Source organism: Lycorma delicatula, chromosome 8, assembly GCF_047948215.1.
Source record: "Lycorma delicatula isolate Av1 chromosome 8, ASM4794821v1, whole genome shotgun sequence".
Lineage (NCBI taxonomy): Eukaryota > Metazoa > Arthropoda > Insecta > Hemiptera > Fulgoridae > Lycorma > Lycorma delicatula.
In genome coordinates this window covers 46,091,994-46,116,460 of record NC_134462.1, presented here as the reverse complement: position 1 = coordinate 46,116,460, position 24,467 = coordinate 46,091,994, and the positions used below count along the sequence as shown (strand labels likewise).

The 24,467-nt window shown below is 28.7% G+C and overlaps 1 protein-coding gene across 3 annotated transcripts; it reads right to left on the bottom strand.

The window, feature by feature from the left end:
- Window positions 1-8,190: 8,190 nt before the first annotated feature.
- On the bottom strand, window positions 8,191-22,574 carry LOC142329078 (uncharacterized). 3 transcript variants are annotated; one of them, XM_075373404.1, is made up of 8 exons: window positions 21,456-22,571; window positions 19,568-19,760; window positions 17,696-17,805; window positions 16,326-16,507; window positions 15,789-16,033; window positions 12,341-12,502; window positions 9,337-9,425; window positions 8,191-8,709 (listed from the first exon to the last, which is right to left on the bottom strand). In XM_075373404.1, the coding sequence occupies exons 1-8, from the start codon at window positions 21,636-21,638 to the stop codon at window positions 8,248-8,250; spliced, it is 1,626 nt and encodes a 541-aa protein (XP_075229519.1). In that variant the 5' UTR covers window positions 21,639-22,571; the 3' UTR covers window positions 8,191-8,247. The 3 variants fall into 3 exon arrangements, with proteins under 3 accessions (XP_075229519.1, XP_075229520.1, XP_075229521.1); XM_075373405.1 differs by having other exon boundaries at window positions 22,361-22,570; XM_075373406.1 differs by lacking the exons at window positions 8,191-8,709; window positions 9,337-9,425 and adding an exon at window positions 10,736-11,087 and having other exon boundaries at window positions 21,456-22,574.
- Window positions 22,575-24,467: the final 1,893 nt, after the last annotated feature.

Sequence of the window (24,467 nt, the reverse complement as noted above, 5' to 3'; positions counted from 1 at the left end):
TGACCATGCGTTCAAGATTTCAACACATCAAAAATATTAAAATTTGAATTTTGGACGTTTTTGTACCAGCAGTAATAAGTCCTCATTGAGAGCTTTTCAATGATATATCATAAGTGGTACTTATTTTCATTGGTTTCAGAGTTATAGCCAAATAAAATTTTAATTAATGAAATATTTAGATCTTACAAGGGCACATCGGTTCAAATCAGACCATCCCCTTTTCTTTTTAATTTAAATATATTGATTGATTAATAATAATTATTAACCTCAAATTGTAAAAAATGTTTTATGATAAATAATAGTTCAATAGTAACAATACAAAAAAAAAAATCAGAAGTTATTAGTGAAATAAAATTTTATGTACTTTCCATTTTAATCAAAGAATTTTTACATTCAGAGATCAATAATTATTAATAAATCAATATATTTAAATTTAAAAAAGTAAATGTATATGAAGTGAGGTTTAAACTGATGTGTGCATGGTTACGGATTCGACACGTTCTCACTTACACCACATATCTACCTGAGCGATGTGAAACAAAATTAATATAAAATGCTACGAAAATTTTTAGGGACATTTTTCTGTGTAACTATTCACTTTATTAAAGAATTGGAGGATCGTGTCTCACTTTCAAATGAAATAAGTTTAAATGAAGTGCAGCAAAAAATGTATAAAAGTAATTTAATAGACGTACAAGGAAGTCATGAAGTGTCCACATCAGATTTTTAATGTTACATTAATTAAGAAAAATTATGTAATTTAGTAGTCAAAGTGATATTTTTAACAACTTCACAGAGTTTTAATAAATTTATTATACTTAGCACCAAAGATTCAATTTACCAACAACAGTGAAGTAGTTAGATTATTCTACTGCTTTCAAATTTTATTCGTTCATCATCAAGAATAATCAGTTAATTATAAAATTTACAGTTGTGCATTAAAGTAGTTGAATAAAAATTAAAATGAAATAAAATAAATGATTAAGATTTGTAAATTCATAACAGTTGATTGTCAAGTAAAGTCATACATTAAATAAAAACATCTTTTTTGTTATGAATATAAAAATTTTAATCATTTTAATTTCTATTCTACTACTTAAATGCACAACTGTAAATTTTATAATTAAATGATTATTCCTGATGATACGACGAATAAAATCAGAGAGCGCTAGAATAATTTAACATTTACTATTCTTGGTAAGTTGAACCCTTTTTTATTTATATAGTTTTAAATTATTATGTTTTTTAAGGTAAATTAGCATAATGATACTAAACAATATGTAAGATCCATCATTAAGTTGAATTAAAAATTATTTATGACTATAATATACATATATATTAAATTCCACATTGGTTGTTGGTGACTGACTACATATGTGACACAAATTATTCCTCAAAAGGAGATATACCTTTTTTAAGAACATCAACATTTTTTCAAGCTTCCATAGTGGAAAGATTGAAGTTCAGTTTTTCATCCAAATGGTCTTGGGTTATAATCCTGATCAGGTATGGTATTTTTTAATAAATTAAAAATATTCCATTCCATATTCTTAAATACAATCTATAAAACTATATAACTGTACTAGGATAGATCAAGCTTACGAGGAAAGAAGTGGTTTCCTATTATTTTAAAAGTTAAATTAAGATACTGTAATATGAATTGAAAATTTTCTTTTTTGACGTAGTTTAAAAATATCTTATTTTCACAAAAATAGCTTTTTAAAACTGTTCAAAAAATACAAAGATATAATCATAATTCTAAATAAACAAAGTTCTAATTTTCAAGGAAGTGGGAGAAAATTCTTGGCTAATTTTTTTTCAAGAAATACTAAAAGTTAAGGATTATCAAAAAATTAAAACTTTTACATTTTAAATGCAATGATAACTTGCAATATGGATTTAAATTTAAAATACAGTTTTTAAAAATTAAAGAAATATTTCTAGTTACCCAAAAAAGTGGTTTTGTTACCACAAAAAATGTTAGTGTTTTGAAGGCCTATTGATGTAGAAAATATAGATGCAAAAGACTCCCATTAATTCCTTTTTTGAAGCAATATATAGGTAAAAGAAAATATAAATATAAAATTTTTTGGGGAGGGGGTGAATATTAAATAAACATTTTTGGTACTATGTGATCTTGATAAAAAAAATTTTAAGTTTTGTAAAAAAATGTTTTGGTAAAGTGCCCTAGTAAAGATTTGAAATTTTATTTCAACCAAAACTCTCCCCACCTCTTTTTCCATGTTTTAATAAAATAGATTTTTTAGATTTGGGAGCAGTGCAATAAAATATTTCTTCAGAGATTGTTTACAATTTATTTAAATCTATCTTTTTTTGTTACATTTTTTAAATGTCTCCTAAGCACAAAACTTAAAAAAAAACTATTTTTTTAGGTTTTTTTTATCAGTCTATATATACTTTCCCATTATTGCTACAGCAGGGAAAGTAAAAGATAACATTTTAGGGAAGATAAGAAATAGAAAACACAAAGTGGTTAATTCCTCCTCCTCATGCAATGTGATGAAATTAAACAATTTTTATCATCATTAGAAGACATGGTTATCTGCCCTGAGGTATATCCTTTCTTCATTCTTTTTATTTACAGTTTAACTTTGGAGCTCCTGATAACTTCTGTTTACTTTTAGATCATTTGTAATTTTTAATTTTTCTGGTTTCTTCTTTACATCTTCTATTAGTCGTTCTAGCACTGTTTTAGTCAATTCTTCTTCCCTCATGATACATTAATGCATTGCTTTCCTATTCTGAGTTGTTCTGATTAATTCTTTTCTCTTGAATTACTTTTCGTTCTTAATCTTTCCTGATCTCCTACATTCCCACTTTCAACTGGCTTTAATAATAAAGTATTATTGCATGCTTTTATCAATTTAAAACAGAACAGATTAGTATAGCTAGAACATCTATATATATATATATATATATATATATATATTGCATAAAAAACCATGGGGTATATAACATAATAGTCATAGAGGGAGGGAAAAAAAGAAAAGAAGAGAGAGAGAGAAATAAAAGTAATTAATTCTGAATTTCATGAAAGATCTACAATTCGGAAAAAAATAGTAATAATGGCTCTGAATTGTTAAGGTAGTAATATAATGGAACATAATGTGTATGTGTATGGTGAAACTTCAATGAGTGACAGTAAAGTGTGACAATGGTGCAGGAACTTTAAAGCAGGACGTACAGATGTTCATGATGCAGGTGGTCAGGGAAGGAAGCGAGTGTCAACCGATGATCTCGTTGAGCGAGTGGATGAGGCAATTCGAGAAAATCGTCGGTTCACAATTTCTGTATTGAGTGACTCGTTTCCTGAAATTTCAAGGTCAGCTCTCTACACCATTGTGAATGAGAGACTTCAGTACCGCAAACTGTGTGCGAGATGGGTTCCCAAGATGCTGTCCGACCATCACAAAACAATGAGAATGTACGCCTCCCTAACGTTTCTCCAGTGCTACCACAATGAAGGAGAAGATTTTTTGAACAAAATTGTCACAGGGGATGAGACACGAGTCCATTTCGAAACTGAAGAAACAAAAGAACAATCCAAAACAGTGGTTGCATTTTCTCATTCACCCAGTAAACCAAAGAAGTTCAAGCGAACCTTCTCCAACAAAAAGTGTATGGCAACTGTGTTCTGGGACCGGAATGTTGTTTCTCTTGGTGGAATTCATGGAACGTGGCACGACCATCACTGCAGCCACATACTGTGCGACTCTTCAACATCTACGAAGGGCAATTCAGAATAAGCTGAGAGGAATGTTGACATCAGGCATTGTCTTTCTCCATGACAATGCTCGGCCGCACACTGCAGCTGTAACAAAGAAGCTCCTGTAGCATTTTCGTTGGAAAGTGTTTTATCACCCACCATACAGCCCGGACTTGGCTCCATCCGATTTTCACCTCTTTGCTCACATGAAATGCCGGCTAAGAGGACATTTTGGTACAGACATCGAGCTGCAGACCAGCATAGAAACATGGCTGAAAACACAGGCGGCTCCGTTCTATGACAAGGGTAATGGAAACTTGGTACCACATTATGACAAATGTCTAAATCGGAGTGGCGACTATGTAGAGAAATAGCGTAACTATGTAAGGTACTTGTTACAAATAAAAAATTTTCTATTTTCACTGTGGTTTTAATTTCGTGACCGATCGGATCTTGGAAAAAAATAACCCTCGTATAATCTTAATTTTTTCAGAAAAATTCAATTTCTTAAAACAATTTATTCTTTGGTAACATGCTTTATTAATGCTGATTACTTTGATATGAGGAATTCTAAGTTGGTTTCCCTTAATACAACTCTCCTTTTGATGTTTCCTTTAATTTCCTTGCTGTATTTTACAATTTCTTGATCTTTTACTAGTGTTGATAATAGGGCTTCAATAGACTTTTAGCTCACTCTCTGTTCTAATTGTTTTATAACATCACATTCTATAAAACTACTGAATGTTGGAAATGCACAAATGTTCTTATTACAGTATATCAAAAGAAACAAAAATATTTTTTTTGCTTCAAAGAATAAACAATGTTTATTAGATTTCCAATTTTTTCCACACAAACATTTTTGCATCAGTTATGGTTTGCTCAGATCCTTCAATATTGATTTGTGGATATAGGCGGAAGTAACCTTATACTCAAATGTCATATGGATCCGTGCAATGCATCATGTCGGACAATTTGAACATGAGACGTATTGCTGCAAAATTCGTACCGAGACTGTTGAACAGCGACGAGAAACAAAATCACGTAGCTGTCAGTAGTGAATTGAAAAATTCAGCCAAAAAATTCCCCACCCATCCTATTCGCCTGACCTTGCCCCATATGACTTTTTTCTCTTTCCAAAAATAAAATTTAAATTGAAAGGGCGTCGTTTTAACATAATTGAGGAAATTCAGGAAGAAACGCAGAATGTGCTTCAAACACTTACACCTAGACTTCCAGGGATGCATGGAATCATGGGAAAAACGCTGGGATCACTGTATCAATGCCAAAGGGGATTACTTTGAAGGAGACAGTGGAAATTATAAGTTATGGTAAGCTATTTTATTTTTATGGTAAAATTCCCTGAACTTTTGGGTAGAACCTCGTATACTGATAATATATATATATATATATATATATATATGTGTGTGTGTGTGTGTGTGTTGCATTTAGGCTTATAATTATCTTAAATTATAATTCAAAATGTAAGTAGTAATTTCAAAACAAATTAACAATAATACAGTATTAACACTAGTACAATATTATATAATATATTAACACTATAAGTCAATGTTAAAACTGATCCCCAAACATAATATTGGTTGTTATAGTAGGTAAATTAACCAGATCCTGTTCAGACTTAATGCAGTCTGACAGGGGCAGAATCAGTGCAATAAGTCAGTTTTTGATCTATTTTGTCACAAAGAGCAAGTAAATTTCTATTTTGAATTTCATCTAGATTGACCTACATTATGTTTTTGATAGCAATATCACAATAATACAATTTAAATCACAAGAACAACACTAATGATGAAGGAATTAAGGGAAAGGGATGAACAATAGTGAGAGATAATTTGCTCACAGCAAGAGTACAAGACAAAAACAGATCTATTAAAAATGTTTCTTTGGCCCCCCTTCAGGCAGTCAGCATTCATCATATCCACAATATTTTGAGAGATTGTGTATCCCATCCAGAATGCTGTGAGACTGATGAACTTGCACTTACCAGCTCAAATATACATTACAGTAAATTATTTTTCTTCTATACATTAAAGTTTCCTGAGAAAGGTTTGGGGGGTAACTGTGTCATTTTCTCAGTATAAACACTTATCTATAGTAATGTTTGTTGGATTTTTTTGAAGTAATTTCTTAATATTCTTCAGAGAAGAGTTAATTATCCCTTAACTCATTCTGTTTCATTCTACTTAACAGTGATATGAATGATTTGATGCTGAATAGCCTTCTTTTTCAACCATATAATTTTTAAAAGCATTTAATAGGTTGTTTTTTACTACCTGTTAAGTTCTGCTTTGAGATTAAAACAGTTTTTTCTTAAAAGCCAGAAAACTACATTTTATTAACTTATCTGTAATACTGACGTGGTGATCTACAAGGAGGGGATAAATTAAAATAATTATAAATTATAATATTTTTCTGGATGAGTAATAACAAAAAAATTTTCACATGACTTTTCAATAATCTTCCTTTGGATCAATAATAAGAGATCTCTGAAACATATTAAGCTCTGCAATATTTTTAATTATTAGGCCTTCAAAAAATAAATGCTTAATACTTGTATTTATTTATTGTATCTGCTATAAAAAAAAATTATTTACTATTTTTTTTTTTATTTATTTACTATTTCAGAAAATTTACAATTGGTTAATATCCACAAATCATTTCATAAGAATCAGAATTTGAGGGTGGAAAATTTATTCCTTATCAGGAAATAAATTACCATAATTCACATTTCATTTACATTTATTAAAATTGTTTTTATATACGTTAAAGTTAAGTCACTGGTATTATTTCATTATGTTATTCTCATGTTGAAAGTTAACACATCAATTATTTTATTATGTTACATTCAGTACTTCATGATTTAAAATATGCAATGAAATTTCATTATACAGTGAATTCTTCAACAAAAATTTGTTCAATATAATGAAAGTTTAAAATTCATTATTCCCCAAACATAATCAATGTTTAAGAAATCTTGTAACAGAACTTAGTTTTCACCTCTTGCATATGACATTTCTTTTTAGTAAAATGTTTAATCTGAATTTTCTGCCTATTTACACTATTTTAAGTGTATCATGTTCTAGGAGATAGTAAATATTTAATGAATGGTTAAGCAACGTTAAAATGAGAAAAAAAAGAGACAAACTGATAACTACTACTGATTGCTGATACTTGTAGACTAGAAAATGTATGAGTTGAATAATTACATTATTATTTCACCTAACTGCATAACAGTCCTAAAGTTACTTGATCGCAACAGTAAAACTTTATTATTTACTTAAGATAACTTGGAAAATTTTGCTACATGTACTTTCTAAAAAAGCAATGAAAATGTTACGTCAAAGACAACCTAGATTATTTATACAGCATATTGGCTACTAAAACATTCCTCAACCAGGAAATACTGCAAAAGTAAGTTCATAAATGATGAAGAAAAAACTAAGAAGGATGAAAATTAAAAAATTACAGAAGATGAAGCTTGACAAATATTAGACTTGTGAGACTCTATGACTAAATGATCAATATTTCCATAAAACATAACATTTGAAAACTACATTGATTGCTGATTATTAGCTGTTGATAACAAATTAATTGACCAATCAATACAAAACAGAAAGTATCTTAGCTACTACATCACATCACACAAACAAAGTATGGAAATGATGCCTGTGAAAAAGAATAACACCTGTTGACTGACAATGCTACCTTTCATTTCATGACAAATTAAAAATTGTTCATGACCATTTATGCTCAATTACAAATTACTTAATTTAAATTCTGTTAAAATTTTTATGTTTGAAATAAACTACTAACAAAAATATTTTAAAAAGTAAACTGTACTAATGTTAAACAACCAAATCCTCCAACAAAATTCACACAAAGTGATTATTTTTCACTTTGTTTACATGTAGTACAAGTTATATTTTTTACTTTCTTCCTTTTAGTATAACTAATATAAATTTTAATCGTATGATCCTAAACAGCACAATATAAAGATACTCAAATGCTTTAAAGTGTAAATGCTTTATGTACGTGTACAATTTGAAATATAATAATGTAATTTTCAATGTAGCTAAATAACTATTACATCCTCACAGTTTCATTTTAATGTATACATTTTTTTTCTTAACATTAAATAAGAATTAAAAGCCATGAGTAAACAACTTTACATTACATTAAATTTGGAAAATGTTAAGTTCAGTTATTATGTACCAATTCTGCTTTATTTTCAATAAATCTAAAATTAAAAAAAAATCAAGGCAATGTTTATCACATCACCACATATTCCAACATTCAAAATGTAAACTGTCAGGTTTAAAGAATGAAATTAATCTCCTTGCCCAGGACTGAATAGAATTTAATTTATAATAAAATTTAAAATTCTAATAGAATTTAATTTAATTTATATTTAAGATTATCATTATGAGAAAATAAATGTTACACAATTAACTATCATAAAAAAATTTTATTTTTACAAGATTTTAAATGAAATGCTAACTAATTTACAAAATCAAATAATAATTGCCTATAGATGAAAGTTTTGTAATATCTATAAACTGTATATGTGTACTGTTGTTACTGTCATTATTCTCCATGTTTATATTCGATACAGACGTTGTTGATGTATTTGTTGCAGTAGTTGTCGACATAGATTGCAACAGATTAATATTATTACTTTCATAATCATTATTACTCACACTATTTAAGTTGAAATTAGCAACTCTGTCATCATTATTACAATTTAATTCATTTGAAGATAGTCCTAATGCTAATACATTACTCTTCTTTTGATTATAATTGTCTGTGAATATATTTTGTATATGAGTGTAATTTAATGTATTATCAATAATAATATTACTGTTATTTTTGTTAGCATTTAAAATAACATTATCTATTAATTTATTTGTTTTTTTATTGATAAACTTATTATTACTGCCATTCTTTGATAAAACTGATTCCTTCACCTGAAACAAATTTTAAATTCATGAATGGTGGTGATAAAAATTAATATTAAAGACCAGTAATAGAATTTAATAATTATGAGTTTCAATATTAGATACTAAATATGTATTTTATTTTTTATTTACATTTATATAAAATCTTAATGGTTAAGACTTTATATCGTTAATAATTAGGTTATTTATTATTTTATAAGATAAGAGAACCAAAACTACTCAACTTTTTTTAAATTACAAAGATGAGGTATGAAATTAGTTAGGAATTTGATCCTAGACTGCATGAGTGATAAGTCAGGATGCCCTTCGCACTAAATACCAACCAGTTATGAAAGTGAATTCTCTTTTATCAACAAATCTTTATGTTACTAAGGGCTTAACTTAATCTTTAAAAGAAAAATATACATGAAGAAAATAGTGAATTGACACTTTCAGTGCTATATTTCAGATGAAATGAATGTATTTGAGTGCTGTGAAAAATTACAGTTTGTAAAAAGATCAGATCAATACAACTGACATATTAGTTGATTAACTGTGCTGCTGTAATAATTTTTAAATAGCAAAAAAAATGATATGTCAGTTTATGGAAGTCATTTAAAACAAAAAACTTTTAAAGTTTGTAAACAAAGATCTTACTTGTGCATGATTATCTGTAACAGTTTGCGTAGTCACATTATCTGAGTCGATAATAACAGTATTGTTAACAGATGTACTTACAGAATGCCCTGAAAAAATATAACATGAATTAAAGGTTCAATATTAATAAAAAAACTGCTACAATATTATACATAAGAACTAACAACATGAAATTAATGGTGAAAATAAGCTATCAGATAACAGTATTATAAAGTAACTGATAACTGAAGCCATACATAGTTTTAACAAGAAACATGCATAAGAAAAACCTGTTATTATTTACCACAATATTTCATGGTTTACTTTACATTTATTAATAATAAAAATGGTTCAACAAAAATAATGTTAATATATTAAGTCAGTATAATATTAAGTGTTTGAAAAATGAGATTTAGAATGTTATGTATATCTGCTGTGGTGAGTTAAAAAAAAAATATAAATATAAAACTGATTGAATTTTGAAATGTCCTTGACTGAAAAATGTCCTGTTCTAAAATTTGAATTATAAAGCATTATTTTTTCATGACGGACCATTTTAATACAAAAATAAAAGTGAGTAACACAGAGAAAACTTTACTGGATTAAAATAAATAATATTGGATTAATATGTGTAAGTTTTTATATAAATGTATTGTTTTTCCAGACAGTCGCCACTCACTGGAAATCATTCTAGAAGCTTTCTTCAAAATGTTTTCCTTAAACCAATTAATTACTTTGTTTTTCAGTTACTCATCATTTTCAAACCTTTGCAATGTAAACCATTGTTTTAAATGGAGTGAAAGGAGTGCACCTAATAATCATTAGGTGCAAGATCAGGACTGCATAGTGGATATTTGAAGATTTCTCAGCAAAGTTGTTTTAAATCTTTAAAGTGGCTGCTGAAATAATATCCAACTGAACAGCTCTTCCCAAGTCTTTTCTTCTAAACAAGTCAAATTTTTAAGATTACACAATACATATTGGCAATTTCAGTACTTTTACAATCAGTAAGCTGATTGTCAGTAATTCAAAAAAAAAACAAAATGGTCATAAGCTTTGCTTCTAAATGTTCTTGCTTAAACTTTTTGGGCCTCAGAGATGATGAATGCCATCAATGGATCGGTTCGTACTTTTGTTTCAGCATACCAAAGTCTGCTTTTCATCAAACATATTAAAGTCTCAACTATAGCCATAATCTAGTAAACTGTTCATCTCCTTCAGTTTGGTAGCACAATAAACATGTTTAAGCTGCAGCAAAATGTTTTTCCTTCGGTCTATTTGTTAACATTTTTAGCATCGAATTTTCTGTAACCCAGTTCTTAAATTAAGATTTTGTAAATCGCTGAACACAAAATATCGGAAAGTTCATTTAATGAATTTATAAAATTATAAATTGTCCATAATCATGAATTTTTTTTGATCCCTTTTCAACAAATCACTTGTGATCTCAGATGGGCTGCACTATTTTCTTTCAATCATTGTAAATATTTGACCTGCCCTCTCAAAACAAACAGTTTCATTTACAAACTTTACCTTCTTACATAACAACTGGTCTACAAAAATAGCAAATTTCTTTATGCATTTCAGCAGATTGTTTTTCATTGTTAAACAACAAATTGCTGGTTAAATCTCAACACTTCATGAGACTATTTATTTTAGTACTCTTTTAATCATGTAATGCACAGCAGCTAATATGAGTATGTCAAGATTACTGTTGGCAACAGTTTACACAAATGATACAAATAAACATCCTAAGCAAGTGCGATCTGTTCCTGAAACATAAATTGTGACAAAGTTGAAACAGTCCTTACATAAAAAAAACATAACTTCCATCAAATAGGAAATACTCAGAAACAAAATTATCTACAATTCTATATACTTTACTGTCAGAAAGACTCCACAACAGTGTTACTACAAACTACAAAGGAATAATTAAATATAGGAAATAGTATATCCATATACTGAGTAATATTAAACCTTTGCAGATATAAGAGCATTCTATATTTTATTTTATTATTTCTCTCAGCTGTATAGGTTATAATGGTTAATAAAATATAGCACTAATCAGCTCAGTAACTCTAGAGCTAGCAGTGTACCAAGTACAGTAAAATTGAAATCATAAATATCTAGCATATTACTAATCGAAGAATAAATAAAAAAGAAACTGCTAAGTTTTTCAAAAATAAATTAATGACAATTGTGTTGCCAGTTTATTTTTATAATTAATAAACTGTTATTATATTTATTCATTTTCATAATAGTTCAATTATCATAGTTAATAATGTTTAACTAATAAGATTCAAAATTCTTTTTAGTTTCTGAATCCATTATTTTCTGGAATGGTAACCAGACTAGATACATTTGGTACTTTATGACATAACATAGATCTCTGTATAAGAATTTACTGTACCAAACTTATTAGAATTCAAATATCTCAAACAGCTAATAAATCCAAAACTAATTGCCAACATTCGTATGTCTTCCTTTTAAATTAAAGCTATAGCTTTGAAGGAAATTTTAATCTTTAATTTTTTTATAATAAAAATATAAAGCAATAAATAAATACTTTATTCAGATTGATATATAATACATCACACAGATGTTCAAATAAATATGTTGAAATTCAAAGCTACATAATAAATATTATTTTAAAACTCTAAGACAATAATATTGTTTTTGTAGTAACAACATAAAATGTTAATATTATCAGTAATGGGAATTACAACTATACTGTTATCAATAAGCCTGACACTGGTTTGGTCAATAACAGAATAAATAATAAGTACCAATAAATTCCATACATGATTTTATAAAAATTTAACATGAACACATCCTGGATTGCAAAAAATATGCCTCTTGTAGAGGTTATGTTCAATTAATTCACTTAAAATCAGTAACATTTGCCAATAATGAGTTTTTCTTATGTAAATAAAGACATGTTTTAGACATAACACTAAACAATATTCCAGCTGAAACTATTTTTAATTAAACTGAAAATAAATGTTTAAAAATCATAAATTTTTACCTGGATCATTATATTCATCATTACTATTATTTTCTTGACTTCTAGCTGCATTAATCTTTTTCCTTCTCCAATATTCACGTAAACCATGTTCAGGCGGTTCCCTAATGCCTGCTGATTGCTTCATTTCCTTTTTTACTTTACTTAAAAGACCAGGGCTACAACCTATTCAGTAAGAAAAATTACAATTCTACATTAGTAATAAAAATTAATAAATCATTAGAATTTTCATAAACATATGAAGTCTAAATATTAAAAATGAATCTGGATTTCTAAAAACAAAACAGTACCGTGAATTGATAATAATTTTGTTAAGCATGACTCGTTGGTATAAGTATATAATATAGTTAATATAAAAAAAAACCATTTACCAGCAATTGAATTGGAAGTGTTCAAGCGCTTTCAGAATTAAATTCCATCTTCAGGACCTCAACAGTTGAGACCACCAAATTGACAGGATGTTTACACTGTCATAATTTTAAAACATATGATGACCAACTATTATGTTTTAAGCTAATATCATGATTTTTTTTAATTTTAAATGTGAAGTTTTAATTAATATTATAAATAAGACGATATGAGAGTTCCTGAAGATGGAATTTAATTCTAAACGTGCTTGAACGCTTCAATTGTTAGCAAGTGATTTTTTGAATATGAACTATACCATGAATTAAACTTGGACATATGAATCAACATTAACCTTCAACTCAAAATTAGAGCTTCACTACAAATTTTTATTAAAATGGAATTCGTTGTAATAACTAAAAGATTCAGTTAAAAACCAGGATCTTTTAGTAAAATCTAGAAATGGATTTTAAATAATACAATTGGAACCTCAAAGTTTCTAAGCTTTAAGAATGAATGTCAAATCAAATCTACATTCAAGATCATGGTAGTTGTTATTTTTTTCCAATGATAGTTTTTTGAAGAAAAAGTCACACAATGTACCATAGCAAACTTGCATTATCACACATAAACCGTAGTAACTTTGAAAAACAATTTGAAGAAAAAGAGGCCAGAATTTGACCAAGTAGACAAACTGCTTCAGGAAAATGCACCAATTCACTCAACACTGCCTCTGAGTAAGTTGACAATGGTACAGCTTTCTCTCTTAACCCACCGGGTTGGTCTAGTGGTTAACGCGTCTTCCCAGATCATCTTAAGCTGATTTGGAAGTCGAGAGTTACAGCGTTCAAGTCCTAGTAAAGCCAGATATTTTTACATGGATTTGAATACTAGATCGTGGATATCGGTGTTCTTTGGTGGTTGGGTTTCAATTAACCACACATCTCAGGAATGGTCGAACTGAGAATGTACAAGACTACACTTCATTTACACTCATACATATCATCCTCATTCATCCTCTGAAGAATTATCTAAACGGTAGTTACCGGAGGCTAAACAGGAAAAAGAAAAGAAAAAAAGCTTTCTCTCTTAGACAAGACCAAACTTAATCACAAAACGTTTTCCTTGAATCAGATCTGGATTCAATGGGAAACACTGTACATCTCCTATCATTATAAAGAGGAAAATGACCAAGCCACAGCTTTCAGCAATAAAAGTAAGAATATGATGACACTGAATGTGAAGGAAATTTTCTTAAGAACATCTGGCATAGCTTTGATGCACAATAACCTGATGCATATTTTCACATGTTAGTAGATCATCTTAACAAGATAAACTTTAAAAACAGATTATATGAAAATTCTTAGAAAATAAATGTGTAAAGCAGAGAAGGAAGGATAAATTAATAAACACAGATGCTAAAATTAAAATGCTGAATTAAATTGGTCAATTTACATTCTTATGCTCAATAATATTATATTACTATTTCAGTTCTTTAAAGACAACTTAACCCATTGAAAACGTAAAGATAAAGCTATACAAGTACTACTTTCAGAGTAGTTTAAAAAAAAACAATAAAGGTAATAATTTTTAGCAATAACAGTCAATTACAATCGTTTATAATAATTATAATAAATCATTTACAGTTGTAAATTTTCAGTCCACTAACCTGCTAATAAACAACTATTTGATACAGTAAAATCTCCCATATCCAAACATCTCGCATCAGGATTTTCTCATAATTGAAAAAAACCAAGAATCAAAGAAAAGATTCTAAATAATTCTTTATTTTGTTTTCTGCTTTAGTAAGAAAAGAAATTTATACATTTATTTTGTTTTACAAAAAGAAAATACTTTAGTAGGTCTGAAGAGCTTACTGTTAATTTTTTTAATTTTCGATTTCTAGCAAAATGTAATTAAAACAATTATACACTGTATAATATACTGCACTGCATATACAGATAACTTATTAGTGGGGTGTGTGGGATGCATGCCTGCATTAGTGGGGTGTGTGGGATGCATGCATTAACCTGAAAAATACATACAAGTGTGTTGTCATATACAAGTGTATAATAAAAACTTAAAAACTAAACAGAAGTTTTCGCTATTTATAACTATTCATAAAAAATTATATTATGTTGAGTTAATCTTCAGTGCAAGTTGAAGGTACATTCAGCTGATTACTGAAACTTGCTTTAAGTGAGGTGCAATAAACAGTAACAAAAATAGCACACTTGAAATAAAAAAAAAAAAAACAATCTTAAAAAGTTATTTAAGAATATAAGGGACAATCATTCAGTGCCAATCAGATGTTACTTAAATTTAAGATTCAGCTTATGATGAATTTCGTTACCAAGGATTGCCATTCTTTTATATATAATAATGCACACAAAGATCAGTGCTTATATCATGTCTGTTTTTATATTTATTTTTACTATTATTATTTGTAAGGAGATCAGAAAACCATGGGCAATCATTCATATGTATTAGTTAATTTTAAAAATCTTCAAAATTCTTGGATGTCATCTGACTTGTTCAAAGAATTATTCCATGAGCAATTGCTCCAAATAAAACATATCAGCTAAATGAAAAATAAAAAAATGACTTTTCTCATACACGGCATTCTTCTGTATCAGATGCACTGGCCTATATTATTTTGGTTGAAAAATGTTTTAAAATTATTATTATGATCATCATTATTATAACTTAAGATTTACACTTACGTCTACTGAATTTATGAGCATCTTCCTCATTAACAGGGTATCAGAGACATAATCAAGATTCACCAATTGATGTATAGACTGACTACTTACATTTTAAAGAACATGTCAGTGATGAAATATGTACTTGTAAACTTTCTTCTGTTTACACAAATATTTGATTTAAATAATAGTATTTAATAAAATTAATTAGTAATTCTTTAACCATTTTTTTTTTCACAATAATTCTTTCAAACTAATATATAATAGATCTTTTTAAATCAGAATTTACAGTCGTACTCACAATAACAAGGAAGATAAAACTAAATTTGAGAACACCTTCAAAATACTTATTACTGAAAGAGTATTCAATAATAAAAAAAAATCAATAGATAACACCTGTTTACCAGTAACAAGATGCAAAAATGTACAACAATTAACAGCACCACCAGCAGGAGTTAACATTTCAGCTAATACAGCTCTGGCATCACGCTGGCCAAGAAGAGCTCTCTCACGCCACCTCTCTAATAACCGGCCATGAGTTATTGAAAGACGGGTACAACGACGATTGCAACACTTTCTTTCAAACAATGTTGTAATATTAGGAAGCTGCTTTGCCACCAATGTACTTTTACCGGCTATTCTTGCCTCACTAAAATCATAATATGAAAAATAAATAGAGATTATTGTAAAATATAAGAAATATTATAAACATTGTAAGATTTTTGTAAGTATAATTTAAAACAACATTACATTATGGTAAACATTACAATAATGTAACATTTTTCTTTAATGACTTAATGTAACAATTGCATTAATTAATAAATATAAATAGGAATTTCATCATGTTTTGCAAATAGATAGGTTCAAAAGTATGACTTAATACTAAACAAATGAATAAAGGAAGAAATTTAATACAGATGAAAGAAAAAATTGGTACAGACCCATTAGGAGATGTTTTTAATTGTTTATGAAGATAATTATTTGAATAACATAGAACACGTTGAACACCACGTTCACATAAGTTGCATAATTTTTTTAATCTTTCACGATTCAACAAAACAAATTCTTCATATTCTTTTGTTCTCAAATGCACAACCCCTCTAATTTCACTACTAGATAAAGCCTGACAAAAGAAAACAAGAATATTCTAAATAAAAATCAACCATATTAAATAAAAATGTTGAGTTTTGAACATTTTAGCATGCTTTGATAGACATTTATAACAATCAGTTCTTAAAAATTATAAGAATTAGGTTTAGAAAATTCTTTTGATATTCAGTTTAAAATCATCTTTCTTCTCTCATGACAGGTTCATAGAGATTAAATATTACTACTTACTGCTTATCTCATAGATAGTGTTACAATTTTGAAAAAGTATATTTTTACTGTCTGAAGTAAAAATATACTGCTTAAAACTAATAGTATATACACACACAAAGAAGTTTGCTATCACTCACTATGATACAATTAAATGTTTTTCTGATGTAGTATGATCTATTTTTTTTGTCTGATATAGTATGTCTTTCTGTGTAGTATGATCTTATAAAATAAACAATCATACATTCATTTTTGGATGTATGAAATTTAACATATTTATCATATACTATAAAACGGAACTAATTTTAAACCGTAACAGAGAACTGTTAGATTCAGCTATCACTAAATTACAGCACTAAAATCAATAAATTTACAAAAAATAAAAATATATATATATATAAATAACAATTAAGAAGTACAGTAGATGTAACACAGGAAAAAGTGACCACTTCTGACATACAAAATACAAATAATGAATAACAGATAAACATAAAAAAATATAACCTACATTTTCATTCATGATATGTAGTTAAACGTATAAATTCTGCAATACTTGCTTAAATCTTTACTTTTAATTACTCCTTTTCATCAGTATCAACATTCTCCAACAAAATCTAAGTACAGACTCATCCATTATGGCATACTTTAATGAAACTTGTATATAAAGACACAATTCGCTAGAAACTGTTGAGTCAAGTTACACTCTAGTGTAAAGAACTCCATATAGCAATACACAAAAGAACAAAAATGAGCTACACTTACAAATTCTTGGCAATATGTTCAAATATATCATTAGAGCAGCATACAGTGCATCCTTAATAGAAATCTATTATGAGCTACAGGATCTACTCAGAAATTTAAAACAAAGAGAAAATGGGAAAATTTTACAGCAAGAACATCAGCTGCCTTATTGGTGATTTGATGACAAGAATTAGATATGAAAAGATTAAAATTTTTATAACATCTATCATTACAAAATTATTTTCACATTTACCTTATTGTTAGGTCTAGGAACTTTCATTTTAATTAATTCTTTAGCTTTCCTATGCAACTCATATAGTTCGGCTGCTCTTTCTTTATTTATTACAATATCAATACTTTTATCTGAAAATAAGAAAATAATAATAATAAAATATGACAAGCATAAAATGTCATTTTGTATGGATCAAACTGATCCAGCAGCACGGGAGAATTTCATTCTATCAATCACATACAGCAAATAAGCACACCATTTTGTTGCCAAATAAAATTCTGTAGTTCATATTGCAGTTGAGGAAAGAACCATAGTTGTAGCATATCAAGATAGTTCATTACAGACACACTTGTTTCTGTGAAAAAGAATGGCCTGTATACTTATAGCACAAAACTTACTCAGTTTTTGGAAGTCTCATTCACAGTGCAATATTTTGTGAGGATTCTGATCCCCAGATTCACATATATGAATTTTTACTTTTCCATTAAATCCACATGAAATGTTGATTCATCACTCACTGAAAATGACACAATAAGAAAGCTTTTATCATCACAGTGCATCATTTCATTTGCGAAGATAGTACAGTTGCAAGCATTTCCTTAAAGCCCTCCACACAGATTTCACTGGAATTGCTAATTTGTGGCTAGCCTTTCTAACAGATTTTCTAGGACTACACACAAAAACTTTCTTACACATTCAACATTGTCTTCGGACAGACTCGGTTTTCCTGTAATCTTCCCTTTACATGTACAGTTAGTGGTTTCAAATTGTTTATACTATATACAAATGTTATTGTCACTTGGGGGATCACAACAGAACTTCAAACGGAATGCATGTTGAACAGTACTTACAGATTCACACTTTACAAACTGCTAAACAAAGAACGTTTAATGCTGGGGGGGGGGGGGTCACCATCTTTGCTACTAGTGCTTTAAAGCAGAAGGTACAGGAAACAGTTTATGAATCTGCACAGCTAAAACTATTTGAGTTGCTCTTTCATTTCATGTACAACTAATCATTGAAAGTGAAACTTGAAAAATATTACATAGCTTCAAAACCCTGATATTCATTTTGAAACACAATGTACTAATATTAAAAATGTTGGTTACTGCTTTATTTTGTTGAACATCTTAGCTTAAAAAATTAAAAGATATAAATATAATCACACACGTAATTTTATATTTAATAAAAAAAACTGTTTAAATCAATAACATTAAAATTTATTACAACATATGTTTTTTTCAATACAATGATGAAGAAATAACTGAAGCTGCAGATTCTTGGTTGATATTTTGTAACATATTCACACAGTGTAAAAACAATTCATAATTTTGGTTACTGTTTTTCGATAAAAACGAATTATTTTATCATAAAGAAATAGAGCTTTTTTTTGTCTTCAGTCATTTGACTGGTTTGATGCAGCTCTCCAAGATTCCCTATCTAGTGCTAGTCGTTTCATTTCAGTATACCCACTACATCCTACATCCCTAACAATTTGTTTTACATATTCCAAACGTGGCCTGCCTACACAAATTTTTCCTCCTACCTGTCCTTCCAATATTAAAGCGACTATTCCAGGATGCCTTAGTATGTGGCCTATAAGTCTGTCTCTTCTTTTAACTATATTTTTCCAAATGCTTCTTTCTTCATCTATTTGCCGCAATAAAGCTTAAAATGATTGAATTCAACAAATTTTCAAAAATAAATTGCCAGCTTTTTTAAAATGGAATATATATTAAAGTATATAAACATTTTAAGTAATAAATTGAATTTCTTTCTTCTTGGTAGAAAAAAATAAAACAGGTTTTAGAAGATATTTAACAAGGGATAACAGTTTATATAATTATACCAATATTCAATCTTATCTTAAAACTCATAAATCACATCAAATACCTTTAGATTTATGTTGAATTTGTTGACCTTCAGTAATAAGATAACGCTGAATACACTGACATAATTTAGGTGAAACCACAGGACAACATAATCTCATAACATTATTATCTTGTAATACATCGCCTACAGCTTTTAGAAACAATTCCACATTTATAGCACAAATCTCTTTTTCAGTAGTTATAGTAGTATTAATCTGAAATAATATTTACACAGTAAAACAAAACTGTTCACAGAAACTAAAAATAAACATAGTTACTTTGAATATGTAATAATTTAATGTTCTGCCTGCAACTGAAATTTTCCAATTTTTTAAATGCTCAATCATAATTCAATTTCTTATCATATGGAAGTTGATTCCAAATCTTTAAAAAATACAATCCAATTATTTATTGGTGTAATTGTTAATTCCTTTATTCTTCCCTTGATGTAGTATTTGTAAATGTTGTACTGTTAAAGTATACAAAGTGCAAGAGTTTAGGTACTATATGTAAAAGTTTTATGTTATGATTAATATTATATATGACCCATTTCTGAGAGAAATTGAAAAATTTCTGAGATTTGCAAAGGCTGATTCTAATAATATTTGTAATGTTAGTGTGTTCTTTGTACTAGTGGTTGAATATAATCTGACTTGGAAAACACATGCACAAATAGTGATTAAAAATATTATCCAAAAATGTAAATTTTAAATGATGCAAATAAAACATAAAGAACTCAACACGTTTGAACAATAAAAATTTTACAAATAGTATTTAAAAAAAAAATGTTTTTCAAGTTCTATGTTAGGAGAGTTTCAGAGAAATTAGGGTTAAGGTTACAGTTTTCTGTAGAGAGTAATAAACCATAAACCACTTTAATAGTTATCAAAGTCAGACTCTAAGTCAGCTGTTGAAAATTTCTGGCAACATTCTTCATAAGGTGATTATCCATTGTACACATGAGTAATAGCAGAAACTTTTGATGTAGTCTCTATCTGCAGTGTCTATAATTCCATTTAAATATAAATTCAGCCAAGTATCCTACGAGATGGTGTTAAAAAATGAAACCTTGGTAATTTATCCCTAACCATTCTCCACAAAACTAACCTTAACCTTTCTTCACAGAATTAATTAGCATCTTTACACATCTTGATAACTCACAAAATTGATAGCTAATTGACTAGAGTACCAATAATGCATTGAGGACTTTGTATGGGTCAACCTGCTTTCTGAGATTATTTAGATCTTATGTTTCCCTGATCCTAAGCATATCTCTACTGTGGTATTAAAGGATGAACAAAATTTAACTTGATTAAGTAATTGCTCAGAATTATCTAATGTTTTACAAAAGTAGTTTTTTCTCAAATTTGACTAATTGTACTTAGAAAACATGTTTTAAAAACTTTTTAATTTGTTTTGCATATTCTGTTTTACCAATAACTAACTGACTAATTTTCAAATTAAATAAAACTGAATGTGTTAAAAACATTTCATATAATACTGGTACCAGTTTGTAATCTATATTCTAACATGTAACACATAATTATGCAACACATAATTTTTAGTCACTAAACTTCAATATTAAACAGTCACATGGTATGTAGAAACAATTTTTACATAAAATAATATCAGAGTATATAACCAACTGAATTACAAATCATTACCAACCCTGTAAAAGTTATTACATAATTTTTGTGGACACCATTAAAAAAGAAAATACTGCTGGTTAATAGATCCTACAGTGACAAAACATTGCTGTGCATTAATGATAAATTTCATTATTACTGACAAATACATGTATTAAAAAAACATTTCAAAATAAACATCCTGAAATTCGGAAGATGTACAAATGTTTTAATATGTAAAAAATACTAATACATTTAAAATTTATTAAAACAAGAACAACTTACATCTTCTTTTCTATTTTTCCATCCAGCTCTAGATAAACGTAAACCACAAGCATTACACATAACAAGAAGTTTATTAGTAATAGGATCAATAACTCTACGTTTATATTCTCTCTTTTTTAGCCTCCTTATACCAAATGGAGTATGGCAAGAATCACATTTATCTGAATCAACACCCACTTCCATCTCTTTTAAATAGCCTATATCATCAGAAATACAGATAAAAGAACGAACCTGTTTTCCTTTTTTTTTAATTACAACTCAGAGGGGCATTAGACAAACTGCTACTAACAAAATTTTTATTTAGTTATTTATATGGCCGGCACATCTGCTTAAAATGTAAATAATCATAGCATGTACATTAAATCAAGAAAAGAGAATTTACAAGTAATAAAAATCACTTTACTTTAAGATAACTTGAACCTCGTACCGGAAAAAAACTAATTTATATATGCTCTAATCAAAAATACACACACAAGTAGAATAAAATACACAAAAAGATAAATCTGGTCTTTTTAATAGGCTAAATAATTCTTTTAAACTGTATTATTGAAATGAATTACGTAAAACCCATGTCAGATAATACAATCGATCGAAAAACAAAAACCTCAACAGGATAATATGTAGTAAAGCTTTTCAGAATACAACAGTTAAGAGATTAATTTCACGGAAATAACACACCACTGACTGGTATAAAACTAATACATTTAATAAATCGTAGTTGTAATAAAACACCAGTAAAAGTCCCTTTATTATTACACACTACGTTAACGGCTAGCAAGTTTTGTTTAGTTTGAACGTGACAAGATTGTTTACATCTACTCCAACTAAAATGATGTAATTTTTCTGTGGCAAAAAATGTCAAATTTCATCTGATGAATATACCACTATTTCAGATAGGTAATTACCGTAACAGATGTAACCAATTATAACCAATGTAATGTTCCTTCATTCACAAAAAAGCTCTTTTAAAAAATTAACTTTTTTCATTCCACCGGTTTCTTAATATAGACTCTTCGTTATCTACTCTGCACTAAAATTTTAACCTTAACATTCTTCTGTTTCTTTTTCTTCGCCGCACACCTATTTAGTTGCAGGTTTTGCCGCATGGCTCCACGTTTTTCATATCTATCTATCTATATCAGTTAATGTATTTTATTGCAATAATCCGAGCAATTTGATCTAGTGGTGAACTCGTCATTGCGAATCAGCTTAATTCGAAGTCTAGAATTCTAAGGTTCAAAGCATAGCAAAGGCTTTAATACGGATTTGAATACTAGATCGTGGATACCGATGTTCTTTGGTGGTTGGGTTTCAATTAACTACAAATCTCAGGAATAGGCGACCTGAAACAGCACAAGACCATACTTTATTTACATTTATACATAGCATCCCCATTCATCCTCTGAAATAATACTTTACGGTGGTTCTGGAGGTTAAACAGAAAAAGAGCGAATAATCTCAGGTGATCGTTGCCGCTAGTATAGTTTTGCAGGTTCCATGCTCTCAATTTTTAATTTCATTATTAGTTTTAGTTGCAACGCTGACTATTGCAGCATCTTTACGTCTAAATTATTTAGTATAATCTCAATTTTACGAGTAGCAATCTCACAATCTGTATTTTACAGTCTATTGGTCTTACATTTGCCCTATTTAATTTTAATTGGCACCCTACGATTGGAGAAAAATCCACTTACTACCGGAACGGCTAGACATATCCCAATAAGACATTTTCAAATTGAAGGGAGACACCATAGTAAAAATTAGAAGAAACCTTTCCTGCCTGTAGTTTCAAATTCTCGAGATCGTTTTGTAAATCGACTATAATCCCCCTCTCACCAAAGATGTACAGCCACCGAAAAACCATTTTTATGTTTTAACATGGGCAGAGTCAAGAAATTATAATTTACTCTGTAAAAAGATTCTTTAAATATTTCCAACAGAAAGGTGATATTTAACATGTTTCTATTTGTACACTATGTTGTCAAAAATGTTTCCGTTGCAAAGCGTCTTTTTATTTAAATAAAGGTTTTTGGAGCTAAGTTGCTCCTAGTGTACGAGTTGAATTAATAGTTTTTAACGGTCTCTACTCAATTTATTTGTTAAGCACAAAAATTGTTTTTGGGTGGCTGCGTCTCCGTGATATACAACTCTAGGTACAGGTGATTTGGTAACGATTTCGAAAATTTAAATTTGTTGGTCAGAAAAGGTTCTACTAAATTTTCTCAGAGACCTTCTTCAAAGTGCACACCCAGTTTGTGAGGAGCTACATTCTACTGAGAATTACACCCTGAGTTAAAGAATTACCACATTTCCAAGTAATTAACGAATATATTCATTTTCATTCTCTCAACTTCGAGCCCCCCTATTATGTTTTACAAATTAGAACCATCAGCATTTTCCAAATTTTTGAGATATCATTCCTTGGAGAATTTGATCACAATGTGTTGATTTTTTTGCTTCCCGTTATGGCTAACAAAATATTGTTACAAATCTTTGTAATCCATGGTTTCCCTGTAGTTCCATAAAATTACAAGTTTTAGGACCTCTGTATGTTCTAATCCTATCTATTTTACTTTTCCTTTTCACCCTATACTTTAACAATGTTATTATTTGTTTTTTGTTTACTCCTTTGGCAAAAAATTGATTTTTGGCTAGGTCTCTTAGAGAGATACAAATTCTTTATGAGGGCCATAGTTGCATCTCTGGTTAGTTCATTTGAGTTTTGGGACAAAAATATCGCTTATCAAGTTTTTTCTGTGAAGTATGTCTATGTGTTAGAATTTGTATTTTTAGTACACTTTCAGGAATCTCTAAAGGGGAGACAAGTTTTAATATCACTCGCGTGTGGCAAGAAAGATGTCGGCTAGGCAATAAGGGTGCCTGGACCAGGAATATGATCCCTAATCTGGAAAGGTAGAACAGCCGGAGGTTTGGGGAGATGAATTTTCACCTATCTCAGATGCTAACAGGATATGGCTGTTTGGGTAGAAAGAATACGCCGTTATGCTTGTT

Coding starts and splice junctions, on each gene's coding strand:
- LOC142329078 (XM_075373404.1), bottom strand. CDS start 21,638: ATGGAAGTGGGTGTTGATTCAGATAAATGTGATTCTTGCCATACTCCA. Junction 17,806..19,567: donor AATTCAACATAAATCTAAAG/GTATTTGATGTG, acceptor TCTTATTTTCAG/ATAAAAGTATTGATATTGTA. Junction 12,503..15,788: donor ATTTTTGCATCTTGTTACTG/GTAAACAGGTGT, acceptor CTTACTGAATAG/GTTGTAGCCCTGGTCTTTTA.